The 17,335-nt window shown below is 39.7% G+C and overlaps 1 protein-coding gene across 1 annotated transcript in view; it reads right to left on the reverse strand.

The window, feature by feature from the left end:
* Positions 1-17,335, reverse strand: part of LOC144606723 (grainyhead-like protein 3 homolog) — a 47,225-nt gene that overhangs the window by 4,371 nt on the left and 25,519 nt on the right. Inside the window, exons 9-14 of the mRNA XM_078423041.1 lie at positions 12,895-12,973; positions 11,194-11,333; positions 10,098-10,135; positions 6,747-6,835; positions 4,058-4,143; positions 500-564 (exon numbers count right to left, since the gene is read on the reverse strand). Coding sequence (XP_078279167.1) covers positions 500-564; positions 4,058-4,143; positions 6,747-6,835; positions 10,098-10,135; positions 11,194-11,333; positions 12,895-12,973 — 497 coding nt within the window. The remainder of the gene's footprint in view (positions 1-499; positions 565-4,057; positions 4,144-6,746; positions 6,836-10,097; positions 10,136-11,193; positions 11,334-12,894; positions 12,974-17,335) is intronic.

The following is a 17,335-nucleotide window of genomic DNA, read 5'->3' on the forward strand; positions in this document are numbered from 1 at the left end:
TGCCGTAAAACAACAAATGGCAGGAGACAAGCTTTAAAAACATCCAATTAGAAATGACACTATCAATGGAGAATTGCAAAACAAAGCAGGCCATTTGAAGCATCCATTTTGTGTTTCCATTTATTCTCCATTGAATTAGAATCCTCATCACATTCTTGCCCTGTTCTCTTATGTCAATTTAAAGAGGAATACCTCTGTTTAAAAATACTAAAGTGGTGGGCCATTTTTAAACCATGCATGTTCCCCTCATTAACTCGTTTCAAATGAGAACTGAGGTCACTCCATTACTGTGAATAGGGAAAGTTATTCCATCAAGATAACCAATACTTGAAGTGACATTAATTTCAGTTTTGCATCTGGCATGAACAATACAATTCGGGAATAGAGTTCTTGCACTGGTCATGTCTCCAGTTTGTGTATTCACCACTGACTCTTGCTATTAATGCGGCAGTGCAAACAAACCACTCCCAGCAAAGATAAAATCTGCTCAATTACTCACCCTTTCATACACTTCTTGTAAACTTTGCAAATTCTCTCTTCAAGCAGCCCATACTTCTCTGAGATCTAGGTTGAGAATGTCAAAATACAATTGTCAAAAAAAAAGGGTCAAACAAAATTGCTTCATAGGTCAAGTCTTCTCAAGGCCTTAAATTAGCAAGTCCTAATGAGAGTTGAATTACGGCAAAGAAGGACAACATGTTATTTACTAAAGGCTTTTACGAACCATTGCAGTCTTAGTGGACTTTAAAAACCATTTTCGCTAAATGAAAGATCTGTATTAAAGACCAACAATCTACAATATTAAAATATGATGAAATTACAGAATTACGGAATATTCAACAGTTCTGCACTCCCACGTCACAATCCAGGACTACACACTTCTCAAACTCAACTTATTTGTGACCTTCCAGGCTCGTTTCGCTGCTCTTTCATTCCGCGGTGAATTCTCTTAAACGTAGGAATGAAAGAACATATCGGGAGCAGAAGTAGATCACTTAGCCTCAACCGGCTCCAACATATCATAAGATCGTGGCTGGTCTGACTGTAACCTCAACTCTGCATTTCTAACTATCCGCAGTAATCGTCTTGCTTATCAAGTACCTGTCTAACTTCACCTGAAATAATATTATTATTATTATTATTATTATTATAAAGAGTCTCGCCATTGAAAAAGATAGGGCAGCTTTAAGGATTCTTGTAACAATGTTAAAAAAATAAAGTGAATAAATCAGGAATCTTGTGTCACAATGTCAGAAAAACAACCTAGCCTTTAACATCATCAAGACGAAGGAGTTGATTGTTGACCTAAGCAAGCAAGGCGTGAACACAACCCCCTGTCTTCATCAATAAAGGTGAACCGGCACAGATCTACTTGCACTTTACTCTGTTTTAAAACTGTTCTCATTTGTTTCATTGGGTTGTTTAAATTAATACTGACTAGCTAATTAATTTATTGCATCGTATGGGAGGCGCATTCCCAATCTCGTTGTACCCCTGTACAATGACAATAAAGATATATTGTATTGTATTGTATTTAAGCTCCTTGGGAACTAATCTCACCAGCCACAGAACCTGGTCCCTTCACACTGATGCAGTGATCAAGAAAATGCACCAGCACACATACTTCCACAGGCATCTGAAAGCAATTGCCGTGTCTATGGGGATGCTCTCCAACTTCCACAGATGGGCTACATAAAGTATTCTGAAGGGACGCATGTCAGCTTGATATGGCAACTGGTCTGCTCTTGACATCCTGAACCCGCAGAATGGTGAGCACTGCCCAGTCCATCGCAGGATCATCACTCATTCCATCTAGTTCATCTTGATGATGCATTGCATCAAGAAGGCTAGAAACACTGCCTGCTACGCTGGCCATTCCCTTTTCTCGCCGCTACCTCCTGGAAGAAGATACAGGAGGTTGAAAGCCCATACGTCCAGACTTGCGGACAGCTCTTCCCTACTGCTATCAGACTCCTGAACCAATCACCTCTTTCACATCCCCTTCAAGGGGATGCCACATTAACTTATTCATAATTCTACCTCATGCAGTTATTCTGTTATTGCACCTTAGTATTTGTGCACTATTTCAGATTGCACTTCAATCTTTGTACTTGGCTTACGGTGTCGTGTTTATTGTATGCATCTATCATTACCATACACTGATATTGTATGAGCTTCACACAAACAAAGAATTTAATTGGACCCTCATGCACTTCTCAATAAATTAATCTGAATCTGAATCAGAATCTGAGTAATTGCTGGTGCAAATTACCACCAGGGATAATGTATACTCGATTAATGATCTGTTTCAGTCTATGCCTTAATACAAGACGCTAATTGCAACCATGATTCAATCCCCTAACTAATTGGAGTAAGTCACAATACAAAATCATTTTCAGAAATCTTGAAATCCAATGTCCTCATTAATAGATGAAAAATATGCGGACAAATTCCTACAGTTCGACTGCAGGATATAATTAGTTTAGTTTAGTTTAGTTTAACGGTACAGCGTAGAAACCGACCCTTCAGCCCACTGAGTCCGCGCAGACTTTCCCTTCCAAATGTACACATGGTATTATATTCTTACATGTCAATGTTCTTCCATCTTTCCACCACTCCTTTCCTGAGCTTCATGCTGGGGAGAGCTTGGCATTACATGCCCATTCCTCACTGATTTTGAACTAGTTTGTGATGCTATATCGCAGTGCAATAAAGAGTCCCCAGAAAGAATCCAAATGTGTATGCATTTTGGACAGATAAGAAATGCCACCCCTAAAAGGGTATTAGTGAATCAGATTGCCAATTTTTTCCCCGCAGGACAACAGTGGGAGATACAAGGAACTGCAGATGTTGGAATCTTAAGCAAAACACAGAGTGTTGGAGGAATTCAGTGGGTCAGGCAGCATCCAGGGAGGGAATGGACAGTCGAAATTTCGGGCAAAGAAGAATGGTCCTGACTCAAAACAGTTTAAGCGTAAGGGGTAGGCCATTTAGAACGGAGAAGAGGAAAAACCTTTTCAGTCAGAGAGTTGTGAATCTGTGGAATTCTCTACCTCAGAAGGCAGTGGAGGCCAATTCTCTGAATGCATTCAAGAGAGAGCTAGATAGAGCTCTTAAGGATAGCAGAGTCAGGGGGCATGGGGAGAAGGCAGGAACGGGGTACTGATTGAGAATGATCAGCCATGATCACATTGAATGGCAGTGCTGGCTCGAAGGGCCGAATGGCCTACTCCTGCACCTATTGTCTATTGTCTATTGTCTATAAAACATTACCTGTCAATTCCCTCCACAGATGCTCCCTGACCCGTTGAGTTCCTCCAGCACTTTGTGTTTTGACAGTGGAATGATCTCAGTTTACAATTCAGTGTTATTTCCAATTCCAAAAGCGTTATAATTGTAAGAATGAAATATCTCATACAGAGGATGATCAAAAAAAGTTAAAACTCATCAGACAGTTTAGCATCATTCCTGCCCGGGACTATCAACAATTAGGTGCCTTCACAGGAGAGGATACTGGGGTGCAGCAGTAACTCAGCGGATCAGTGGCATCTCTGGAGAACGTGGATAGGCGATGTTTCAGGCTGGGACCCTTCCCCAGTCTGAAGAAGGGTCCCGATTCGAAATGTCATCTATCCGTGTTCCCCGGCGATGCTGCCTGACCCGGTGAGTTACTCCAGCACGATGCGTCCTTTTGTGTAAACCAGCATCTGCAGTTCCTTGCTTCTACAACCACACAGTGATCAGGTTAAAAGCGAACAGCTGCAAGAATCTCCTGTGTGTGGTGATGTAAACAAACAATGACAAATTGGCAGCTCATTTGACACCTTTCTTGGTTTTTATTTCCTTGGAAGTCGGTGAATGAGATGCCAAACAAGCTCCCCCACCGAGTTCCTACAAAGTCAGATTCAGACAGTCAGGAAATGACTCATTTTAAGTAACATGCTCAGCTGTTTAATACTACAAAATGTACTAACTTGCACATTGATTTTCCTAATTTGCTTAATCACAATAAAAAACAGGATCTACAGTTGAGACAACTATGGAATTAAATACTTACAGCATTCTTCAGTCCTTTAAGATTAGGAGTCTGTAACATCAAGGCATCAAAAACGTCTTCACACTCCCTGCGTACATATAGCAGCACTGGCAAAGGAATATAGACATATTTTATTTAAATTATACTTTGAAGTTGCTCATTATTCATTCTATTTTCTGGGAAAGCCATGCAGGATAAAGTAACAATATTCATGATACTGTTATTATAACATCAGACAATTTTAGCGTCCCTAAGTCAGGAAGACTAAAACCAACGGTGCCACCTGTAAAGTCGCACAAGGCGTGAGTAGTTAACCATCAGAAATGTCCAGATTGTTACGGTTCTTCCACTTCAGAAATGAACTTGCTAAATAGTGAGGAGAATTTAAAAAAAGTTGAATTCTGCATCTGCATAGACACTGCAATACTGTTTACAGAAGAGACACTGCACAAGGTATTGCAGATGCTGAAATCTTGCGAAGAACACAAGATTGCTGGAGTAACTCAGTGCATCAGGCAGCATCAGGCAGCATCTGCGGAGGACATGGATGAGTTTTGTGTCAGGACCCTTCTTCAGGCTGATTGGAGTAGGGTGGAGACAGCTGGAATAGAGATTGTGCGCGACAAAGCCTGGGAATAGATGAAGAAAGGCCCCAACCCGAAACATCACCTATTCACGTCCTCCAGAGTTGCTGCCTGACCCACTGAGTTACTCCAGCACTTTGTGTTCTAGACACTGCAACAGTTGATTATCACAATGTCATCATTACTTTGGCATTTAAAAAATCAAAGCAATCTGCAAACTGAATGACATTTATTAGATTTTCGAATTGCACAGTGGCTCTATAAAAACGTTTGCTACATTTTATGAGAACATTTCCAAATCGCTGAATCAAACTATGTTTATGCTTTGAAGAGTCACATTACGTTTGATGCTGTGTGTTCAATGAAGAACTTTTGCTGCAGGTAGGCTTACTTCAATTCAAAATTAAATTCAAAAGTGGGCTCATTCATTGCATCCAACAAACTTATAAATAAGTTCCACCCTGAGGGAACCTTGTTCTGAACTTTGATGAATAAACAGGATGATATTAAATAACTATTATTTAATTTTTATAACTAAAATAAAGCACTGGCCATTTTATCCTGCAATCTCATTTATCCTAAAAAATAAAAAGTATTCTTTCTATATTTTAAATTTTGAAACAATTGTCTAATACAATAGTTATTAATCGGGGAGAGGATTTATAAAAACGCTTTTGTGAATATTTGAATTATACTCTTCACGTGTTTTAGTTTTCGAAGACTTTTATTCATTCTCAGCTTTGTTTACATAAGAAATAAACATTTAGAAAAAGAATGGATTGTTCTTTTAATGATAATTAATTGACAGTAACACAATCAATGAAAAACAAGTAGCAAAACCCTTGGATTTACAGGCTTTGATGAGAACTTAAGTTTTCTTTATGGTTACCGTAGAATGGTACAGCACAGTGGTGCAACGGTAGAGTTGCTGTCTTACAGCTCTTACAGCGCCGGAGACCCGGGTTCGATCCTGACTACGGGTGCTGTCAGTAAGGAGTTTGTACGTTCTCCCCGTGACCTGCGTAGGTTTTCACTGAGATCTTTGATTTTCTCCCATACTCCAAAGACATACAGGTATGTAGGTTAATTGGCTTGGTGTATGCGTAAATTGTCCCGAGTGTGCGTAGGATAATGTTAATGTGCGGGGATCGCTGGTCGGCGAGGATTCGGTGGGAAAAATGGGCCTGTTTCCGCGCTGTATCTCTAAACTAAACTAAACTAAACTAAACTCTTTTCTGATTTTTATTATATTTGGTATTAAAAGGCTGAAATAAAATACAATCAGCATGTACCTTTCCATTACTCAGTAAGATGCATTTTTCGAGTCGCTGCTTATTCTAGGAGGACATGATAATTAGTTTATCATCTACCTGATGACTGAGGCAGACTAAACAGCACGAAAGGTGCTGAGTTGAGTCAGCTTGGCCAGCTTCTGATTATGTTGCTTTGGATTGGCACAGGCTATAGTGTTAAACCATTTTTTTCTCCAATGCTATAGCAACCAGCTTTCGACCCTACTTCATTCCGGCACACATTTGGGCTGGCGTCCTTGCCACCATCACAAACATATTACGAGGCTTCAAAATCATTAATTTTCAAACAAATATCTTCAAATGTAAAAAGGCATTTATTTTACCACAACTGGCACAGCATGGGTTGGCAAAATGTCAGCCATGTGGTATCCTGTGCCTTCCTCTCCCTTACCTCTTACAAAGAACACAAGTATAGCAAAGTTGTAACCCCAGTACCTTATTTTACATTCACATGACATGATCTGTGACTAGGTACAAATATTGCCATTTGAGCAAGGTGGCAGGAAAAAGCCAAGTACATCTTTACATTCTTTTCTGAGATTTCTCTTACTGCTCCTCAGGTCCATAAGATTACTAAAGTTTCTCCATCCTTCTGCTTGCTGCGATGCCAATTCCTCCTAATTCCCATTCCTTCCCATATCTTCAGCCTCCAGAAGTATGTTTGTTGCAGACTCTTGCAAGAGAGAGTGCTGCCCTATTCAAGTGAGGCTTGGGAGTTAAAATGGCCCATGTGCAACTCTTCACAGAAGGTTCCCTCCCATCCTATACGTTACCCATCACAAACATGCCTCAAAGTAATTGCTAATACTCTACCTCTCTCTGGTTCACAATGCTTGGCAAATTTGATAGGTAAATCCACTTCATCCTTGCACAGTGTCTTACTTCCCCTTTTTACTGGAAACCTGCAGATTTAAAGCAGATGACTGTAAGCAAGCCGACTTTAAAACGGAATCTTAAGTTCAAACAATTATCTTCATTAAAATCTTAAACATGCCACAATGTAAATTGAGACTTCTTGGTTGGATATCCTGATTTTGTTGATGTTTTTGTTCCATTTATATTCAGGAATTTCTTCGTTCACTGCAAAAGTTGGCTTGTAGCTCAGCCTTGGTCACCATGTTCTACGAGAACATCTGGTCTCCAAAGCATTTATTTGTGAACCTTGGAGCCAGGTACAAGAATCCCGCACTCAAGGGATCAGTGTCTATGGACAGACGGTGCTTGTTTGACAGTCCCTTCCAAAATAACAACCTTTGCCACTCTCAAGAAGGTGTAGAGGCTGTTTGAGATGTCACCGCCTCCAAGAATACATTTACATCACACACAGTCACTCCTTGGATTGGTATGTCCCCATTGTGCCTGGGTTATAATCTTACTGAATTTGTATGAAGAAGGGTCTTGACCCAAAACGTCACCCATTCCTTCTCGCCAGCGATGCTGCCTGTCCCGCTGGATTACTCCAGCATTTTGTATCTATCATATCATATCATCATATCATATATATACAGCCGGAAACAGGCCTTTTCGGCCCTCCAAGTCCGTGCCGCCCAGCGATCCCCGCACATTAACACTATCCTACACCCACTAGGGACAATTTTTACATTTACCCAGCCAATTAACCTACATACCTGTACGTCTTTGGAGTGTGGGAGGAAACCGAAGATCTCGGAGAAAACCCACGCAGGTCACGGGGAGAACGTACAAACTCCTTACAGTGCAGCACCCGTAGTCAGGATCGAACCTGAGTCTCCGGCGCTGCATTCGCTGTAAAGCAGCAACTCTACCGCTGCGCTACCGTACCGCCCACCGTATCTTCTATGTAGACCAGCATCTGCAATTCCTTCCTACACAGTTCCTTCTTACTGACCGGTGGTACCATACCTCCATTTCACAAATTGCAGAGGATCAAAAAGAAAGTGGTTCATGGCCTTTTCAAAGAGTAATTAACGAGGGACAATAAATGGTGGCCTAGACAATGCTGGCCTCATTGTCATGATTACTAATAATGTATTTGGCACTGCTCGAACTTCTGACTTCACTGAATTGCAGCAGTGGAAGGACTCCCTTCTCCCCATTTCCCTCTGATTTGCTCTGGGGCCAGGTTTGCCCAATTTTCAATTTGCACTGTTAGCTTTGCAGAGCATAATTACTTCATGCTGAAACATAATCACCAATTGTGCATTAATATTCTGCAAATCATATAATCACATCATGTTTATGGAGAGACAAACGGGGCTAAAGTTTCACATTGATAAAGTTCCAGTAGAATGAGAGAGAGAAAAAAAGATTTTTGGCCAGGAGAAGGTGTTGAGGTAAAGAAAGTAAGAGTGAAAAGAAGTATTCAAATAGCGCGAACAGCAGCAGAGATTAACCAGTTAAATTGTCCTGGTGTATGAGAGAGGGAGTGGTCGTGGGACATAGTGGGACATAACTGGGCACCGTAACCAATATTAAATGGTCCTGATTTAAAGAACTGGGCAATGGCTACAATCTGAAAATGTTGAACTCAGAAGTCCCATTAAGCAATGCCGGTTAAACTCTACACATAAGCCGACATATGTTTTTGTCTATCATTTTCTTGTGATGTCTGCATGTTCCAACAGGCTTTACAGGCAAATAAATGCACTTGATGTATGATCACTGTGATGGAAGCACTGTGATGTTAAATAACCCTGTAGGTGTTGTCAGTGCACAAAGCCGTTCGGAATTTCCTTAATCACCTTCTCATCTGATGATCAAGTTACTGGTTACTATGTTTCAGTTACTGAAATATACACCTATAGGGAAAAGATTGAACGCACACAACTTAACAGCAGAGGATCGTTGGTGACCATTAGCTCATATACATCACTCTGAATCCCTCACCAGAGAATAACTTGAGTTATGGGCTCTTTCCCCCAACTTGTATACGCCAACCAAGATGTCAATCTTAGCCAGTCCCATTTGCTGGCGTTTGGTCCATTTCCCTATCCATGTACCTGTCTAAATGTCTTTTAAACATTGTAATTGCACCTGCCTCCACAAATCCTCTGGCAGCTCATTCCATATATTCACCACCCTCTGCGCCCCTTCTCCAATCTTTCCCCTTTCACCTTAAATCTATGCCATCTAGTTTTAAACTCCCCTACACTGGGAAACAAATGTGACCCATTCAACTTATCTACGTTCCCTCATACATTTTATATACCTCAATAACGCCAACCCCTCAACCTCTAATGTTCCAGTGAAAAAAGCCCAAGCCTATCCAGTCTGTCCTTATAACTCAAGCCCTCCAGTCCCAGTACCATTCTTGTGAATCTTTTCTGCACTCTTTCCACCTTAATGACATCCTTCCTTTACTGCAAAACTGCACAGAGTACTCTAAGTGTGGTCTTATCAATGACTTGTACAGTTGTGAATCTTTTCTGCACTCTTTCCACCTTAATTACATCCTTCCTTTACTGCAAAACTGCACAGAGTACTCTAAGTGTGGTCTTATCAATGACTTGTACAGTTGTAATGTGCCATCCCTGCTCCTGAATTTAATGGCCTGACCGATAAAGGCAAGCATTCTTCATTCTTCATTACCCTGCCCATTTGTGTGGCCACTTTCAGGGAACGATGTACTTGCACCCGAGTTCCCTCTGTTCTATAACACCTTCCAGGACCACCATCTACCGCATAAGTCCTGCCCTGGTTTAACCTTCCAAAATGCAACAGCTCACACTTGTCAGAATTAAATTCCACCTCATTTCTTGGCCCATTTCCCCAGTTCATCCAGGTCCTGTTGTAATCTTAGACAACCTTCTTCATTGTCCACTACTCCACCAATTTTGGTGATATCCATAAATTTACTAATTGTCATTAAAATCATGAATAAAGATGACAAACAACAATGGACCCAGCACTGATCCTTGTGGCAAACTCCTGGTCGTTGGTCCCCAGTCTGAATAACAACCCTCCACTGCCACCCTCTGTCTTCTGCCATTCAGCCAATTTTGTATCCAATTGGCTTGCTCATCATGAATCCCATGTAATCTAACCTTTCAAGTTTGCCTCTCTTCATTAAAGGCGTTGCTAAAGTCCATGTAGACAACTTCTACCTACCCACCCACATCAATACTCATGGTCATATCTCAAAAAGCTCAATCAAATTCATGAGGATAAACAGAAAACATTCCTTACCTCTCAGACAGTCTGGCTTCACCACCCACTGAGAGCCCCTGTAAACAAACAAGCCCAAGATTTTAATATAATTTTCAAACATTATCCAGGGTGCATTTAAAAATAATATAGATATGGTGGCTGAAATTGAAAGAAGATTTTGGAAGTAATTTTACCAAGTGGCAGGTTTTAAATTGGGAATACTGAATGTGGCCGTTATATTTCCAAGGTTTGTTTGTGATACTTCAATTGTAACTAGAGAGATCTGTTAATATTCATGCTAATACTCCTGGATAACATGCTGCTGTGGCAACCTTGGATTCTGCTTTGATAAAGCAACCGAATTGAACAACTGTCGTGTTTATAATTAAGCTTGGGAGAGGAGCTCGCTTGAACTCATCTGGACCGCAGAATTTCAACCTGAAAAGTTGACCGTCCCTCTGCCTCCACAGATGCTGCCTGACCTGCTGAGTTCCTCCAGCAGTTTGTTTTTTGCTCCAGATTTCAGCATTTGAAGTTCCTGTGCCTCACGAGGCACAATGCTGTGCGTGTACGCTTTTAAGCTTTTATAAAGGGATTATGTGCCGGACCTTTGATGGCAATACAGTCTGGAGAGGGGAGATGAATTTTGCTTTCTCTTTATTGGGCATGAAAGTGTGATGTGCTACCATGTGTTCCAAAATAGTTTTCAAAATAAAATGTGTGAGTGGTTTGAACACTGAGTGACAAAGCACAACAGGTGGGTTGAACTAAGCCATATAAAACAGGAAAATAAATTGGATTTCCAGTCAGAAAGCATTGGGCAATTTCTATTGAAATAGCAGGAATAGTTTGAAAGATCTTTTGTGGATGATCTACAGGCTAGGAAGTGCTGCAGTGACTCCCTTCGTGAGAGCAGAAGGAGATCTAATTGCGCAGCCTTCCATTCTAAACTGGTTCACCTGTCCACACTATATCATTTTGTGCATGAGAAATAGCTGCTTCAGGAGGGCCGTGGCTTGTAACACAAGCACGAGCAGAACAAGAGAGATAATGGCAAGCAAGAACATTTACAATTGGTGCCACATAAACCTAAACAGGAACGAACAATAGGCAATATTAGTCCATCGTTACATACCAATCTAGTTCGCTGTGAATAAAGGAAATTAGCTTCTGGCGTGAATAGAACAGGAGATGAAATTTGGTCCGCCATCGGCTTGAAATATGTGTTATAATTTCCTCTGTGGTCTGGTAGTGGAATCCTCTTGTTGGTAATAGCTGTTAAATGGAAAAGACTAACCATAAAATCAGGCAATGGTTTATCTTTTGTTAATATTTTCTGTTCATATCCTAAGAGTAAATGGGTCACAGCTTCAGAATAATTTCCTTTACTTTCTTAATATAATTTACCTGTGATTTAACGTTTGAAGCTATTGTGTGGATTTCCAAGGGGGGTGGAATCATGCATTGACATAGAGGTGAGTTGCTTTTTCCAATACTGGGTGTGGACAGAGAGGGAGATGTGCCCCATAACTATCAAGGGGGTCACTGGCATCCTCTCTGGCTGTTGAAGTCTTTCTGAGCTCCCACACCACTCTCTCCCTACTCTTGTCCCAAAGGTCACATCCTATTTTTCTTTCAAAGGCACATTTGATGACCATACCTATTGAAAGGCACAATGTATCCAAACCCCTCCCCAGATTGTTGTATACTATCCCTAAGCATTCCCTGCTTTGAATCCCTCTGTTAATGGCTCTCACCATCCCAGCTAGGTCACTAATTGTTAGGTGGCAAATGTATCCAAAAATAATAAAGTACACTCGTGAACATTAGTAAGCGATTTCATTCAAGTTGCTTCCATTCTAGCTTCTTCTGCTGACTCTGTTTATATTGTCAGTCAGAACAGTTCTTTCCCAAAATGCTTTAACCTCAGAGGAACATACCCAGTGCATGCTTGAGAAATTCACTTTGAATAGCAGTGTGGCCACAATGTATGGGAAACCTATCGTTAAATAAAAAGGGAATACTGCAGAAGCTGGACATTTTAAACATAAACAGAAGATAATGGAAATCAACAGCAGGTCAGTCAGCTTTTTATTAAGAAAAGATAAGTAATTATATTTTACTTGCGCAGTCTTTATCAAACTGGTAATTCAAGTTAATTTTAGTGGGTGAAGTTAAAAAATGTATGTTGGTAGTTAGGACGAAGGAAGCAGTTGCACCAACCATAGCGGTCTGGTCAATGAATTGAATAACCTGAACATTGCTAAGTGGAAAGTGGTTGCTATAAAAGGTCATCAATGAGATAATACTAGCAAACATAAAGGGCAAAAGAATGTGCAAATAGTGAAAAGGGAAAGAGATGAACTGACAAAGGTGAGGCTTAACGCAAATCCACATTTACAAAATAAATAAACATTAAAGAGGAAAAATTTAAAAAATTTGGGTGCAGCAGAAATTAAACTGTGGTGAAGAAGAGAAGTAAAATGCAGTCTGAAATGACAAGAAAGAATGAAGACCAAACGGTAATGCAATGGTCTAATGGAGATATTAGAGTCCAGATATTAAGTATTTATCATTTCCTTTCAGTCAGTTTTAACTTTCGGCACTTATAGAACTGGATTGGCTCTGGAGGAGACGGGGAATGAGAAACAGACGTGGACAAAAGGTACATCCATTGTACAGGAGTTTGTCTTTGGAATTTCTTCTACCCACCCCATTCCTACCATCCAGAACTCTGCGTTCACCCAATATTATCGCCACAAGTTGCTCAGCCAGACCCTGCCACCTTTAAGGATCTCAGAGGCAGCTGATTGTAAGTGTTCTTGATCTTGCTTACCATCTGTGGTTGAATCTGGGAACTTGCTTTTTCTTTTAGATTGTTTGCGTTCTTCATCCCTCATTTTTCTCTCAGCACCCTGTGTCAAAGGACGTGAAAAGAGTATAAGTGACTATCCATAATAGGAATTGCAGATAAATCAGTAAACAAAATGACATACTCTTTCCTTGTAGAAAATTCATCAACCTGTTTAATTTAACAAGTCTATCAAAGTCACTCTACACCAGTTCTGTCTTCACCATTCTTAAAGGGTGCAGAATAATACATTGATAGTATCATTTTGGATCATACATCATAGGCTGATGATCACAAGAGGTCAACTGACCTATTCTGTCTGGGCCAGCTCTTTGATAAAGCTATATAATTCATCCCGCTCGCCAGTTTGTTCTCCATTGCACTGTGATCTGGTTTACTTCAACTATTTGCATAGCTTTTTTCCAGCAGATATCTGCTTCCAATGCCATTTGGGTCATGCAATGTAGATCACAATGGTGTCCTAGGTAAAATAAAACTCCATTTGTTGGCTTTAGCTCCTTTAGCAGTTATCAACCCCGACCCCACTGGAAATACTTTCTCTTTATCTGTTCTGACAAAACCCTTTATAATTTTGAGCATTTCTGCCAAACCTCCCCTTGAACCTATTTGCTTTGAGAAGGTTCTCAATTCACTTTAGAAATTTTAAGATCGTCAACCCAAATTATATACTAATAAATTTATTGTGCATTTTTTTCAACCTTAGTTATATTCTAATAAACCTATTGTAGTGTATATAATGTATATAATAGTGTATATAATGACAGCTATAACTTTAAGAACTGATTATCAGAATGGTGTGATTTGTGTCATGTGATATATCTGTGCGATATTCAGTCTCGTGAATATGTGTGAGTAAGTGCAGTGCACTTTTGTAAAATAAGGAAAACCTGTGCTTTGTTTTCTATCTACATGCTACTGCTGTAATATCTTACATCTATCCTACATTTTTTTATGATTACATTCATTCCTCAAATGAGAGGCTCAGAACTGAACATAATGCTTTATTCCAAATCAAGTTAATCTTTCAAAGAAAATTCTTTACTTTCATACTCTAATCCATGATCAGTAACTTTGAAGATATCATATATTTTCACATACTTTCAAACAATCCATGCACCCCAGAATTCACTGCCTTTTCATTATCCTTTAAAATTCCATTCTTTAATTCACATTGTTCTCTGAATTATCTGCGCCAAATTGTATGAGGTTATAATTCTCCACATTAATTTTGTGAACATTTCACCACTATAAGTTTGTTATAATGTGCCTCATTGTTTACAACATTAGAGGTCTATACCATCTGCAAACATTGAAATTAATATGTGGATATCCATTAATGTATTTCAAAAGAGAAGTGAACCTAATACTGAGTCCCAGGAGTGCTAATATACAAATATTTTGTAAAAATCCAGTTAATCTCTTTGCACGCTTTATTTCAGACCATTGCTAATCTACTACTTAAATCTGATTTAGAAATAAAGTGGTGCTATAAAGTTGTTTAACCTAGTTGCATCTCTTGCCTGGTGTATGCAGGATGTTTGGTTGCAAGACAATCTATCACAGCTTTGCTAAATATCAAATCATGCGTTTTCATACCTTATAAAAATATAAGGGTGGGGAATAGGATCACATTTCATATCACAACATAAACAAAACTCTGTGAAACTGTATTTTACGTCTTATTTAAACTCAATGAGTTCTTTCTCACCCATACTCTCTTTCATAGCTACATTCCATTTCAGCTTCATCAGTTATTTTGTATTGGTTGAAGTCTCAGGTGTTTATTACATATCTTTCATTAATCCCAGCTCAGTTTTTTTTAAAGAGATCCTATCTCTTTTCCTTTCCTACCATTATTCAAAATGGAAAACAAAAATCAACTCACACCAGGTTTTCTTAGTCATTACTCAGCCAGCGAAAATATTCTACAGTTTAATTCGCTGGCATTTCCTCATTGAGGCAAGTTGCTAAGTCTCTGATAAATATTGCAAGCTTTTAAACTTCATTTATTTGCTAACAAGTCTGTGTAATACCCTAGTTGAACACCTACCAATATTCAGGTCAGGCAAACTCTATGCACATTATCCTGATCCTGTTTCATACAAAAGAATACAGGTGCTGGAAATCTAAAGCTTTCTGTTTGGTTCTGTCAATAGCTGCACTGATAAATAATGTTGGATATTTTTTTGTAGTCAAGGCATTTACTGCATGCTGAGAGATATTTTTGTTTTCCTTGGTCATCAGCTCCAAAAGGATGCAAAGATTCTAATCCAAATATTCATTTTAATTTACTTCATTGCAACCAAGGTGGCGCAGTGGCGCAGCGGTAGAGTTGCTGCCTCACAGCGCCAGAGAACTAGATTTGATCCTGACTACGGATGCTGTCTGTGCGAAGTTTGTATGTTCTCCCTATGACCGCGTGGATTTACTCCGGGTGCTCCAGTTTCCTCTCACATTGCAAACACATGCGGATTTGTAGGTTAATTGGCTTCAGTACTTTGCCCCTAGCGCGTTAGTGCTAATGTATGGATGATCAAAGGTCAACATGGACTCAGCGGACCGAAGGGCCTGCTTCCATGTTGTATTTCTAAACTAAATGAAACTGTCAAGATTACAATATATCTGGCATCCAGAACCATATTGTACATCCCTTGCACCTGTTCAGTGTACAGAGAAATTGGTATAGCTAATACCCTTTGGGAAAGCAGATATTTCAAGCCATTATAAATTTAAATATTTTAAATTTGCACATTAATTGCAGGGTTTACCTTCTCAATATTGTCAGAAAAGCACAGTAATTGGAAAAGTACTTTGAATACCAATCAAAAGTTCACTTGAAATTTGTCCACAGGTAACAAAGAAGGCCCTGACCCAAAATGTTGCCTATTCATTCCATCTACAGGTGTTGTCTGACCCGTTGAGTTACTTGGTGTTTTCCACAAGATTCCAGCACCTGTCATTTCTTGTGCTTCTCAAGAGAAACCTGTGGGTCTATTCCAGCATTATTTTTTCTTAACATTTTATCAGTTTTGATGCAATAATAAATCTCAAAGCCTTGACATAACTCAATTATTCAACAATAGGTGCACAGGTCAGGGAGCATTCCATTCATTGCACTCAATTGCACAACAATTTTGGAAGTCTGGCTGTCATTTTAATTGTGCAACACCTGTTCCTATCACTGAGACTGTTTTCATTGCAGGCAAATTTTCTCACTTATCGTTGGTGTCACTTTTCAACAATAAAAATAATGCCATTATTGGCATTAATAGGGGTTATAAAAAAGGGCAAAGTACCCCTCATGTTCTCCCAAAATGCTAAAACTTTGCAATATTTTTTAAAAAAATGTAAACACTGAGCCTCATTAACCATTGGACCATGTTTACTGGAAATATGCACTTTCAGCTTAATCTGGAGGCAGGTGGTGAGTGGTGTCCCTCAAGGATTGGCGCTGTACCCATTGCTATTTTTGGTTTATATCAACAATTTGGATGAGAATGTGAAAGGCATGATTAGTAAGTTTGCAGGTGACAATGGGTGGTATTGTAGATAGCGAAGATGGTTATCAAAAATTACAGCAGGATCTTGATCAGTTTTGCAAGCGGGCTGAGAAATGGTTAATGGAGTTGAATGCAGGCAAGTGTGAGGTGTTACATTTTGAGGAGTTAAACCAGGGCAGGACCTTCACAGTGAATGGCAGAGCCCTGGAGAGTATTGTAGAGCAGAGAGGTTGAGGAGTGCAGGTACATAGTTCCTTGAAATTAGCATCACAGGTCAATCTGGTGGTCAAGAAGGCTTTTGGTAGATTGGTCTTCATCAGTCAGAATATTGCGTGTAGAAATTGGGATATTATGTTACAGTTGTACAAGATATTGGTGAGGCCACCTTTAGAGTATTGTGTTCAGTTTTAGTCACCCTGCTATTGGGAGGATATTGTTAAGCTGGAAAGAATATAAAGAAGATTTCCAGGATGTTTCCAGGACTTGAGGGCCTGAGCTGTAGGGAGAGGCTGGCAAGGCTAGGACTTTATACCTTGGAGCACAGGAAACTGATGGGATGATCTTATAGAGGTGCATAAGATTGTGAGGGGGATAGGGTGTGTGCACACTTTTGTTGGGGAATCAAGAAGTAGAGGAGTAAGCAGTATTTAGTCAAATTGATAGGTTATTTCAGATGTTCAAAAATATTTAAATACTTTTATGACGAATTCCATATTAAATGTGGGAAAGTTATTTTCACTGTGGCAGAGTGAAATTTCAATTTTCTATACAGTCCTTAGAGAGTCCATTTTGCACCAATGAAAATTACGCCCACACTAGCCTTGTGGGTTTTGATTCATTAGGAATGACACCAAGACCTACTAAATATATAATTTCAGTTTCTGCTTTCAATTTGATAGACAACT

This window comes from Rhinoraja longicauda, chromosome 27 (genome assembly GCF_053455715.1).
Source record: "Rhinoraja longicauda isolate Sanriku21f chromosome 27, sRhiLon1.1, whole genome shotgun sequence".
Taxonomy (NCBI): Eukaryota; Metazoa; Chordata; class Chondrichthyes; order Rajiformes; family Arhynchobatidae; genus Rhinoraja; species Rhinoraja longicauda.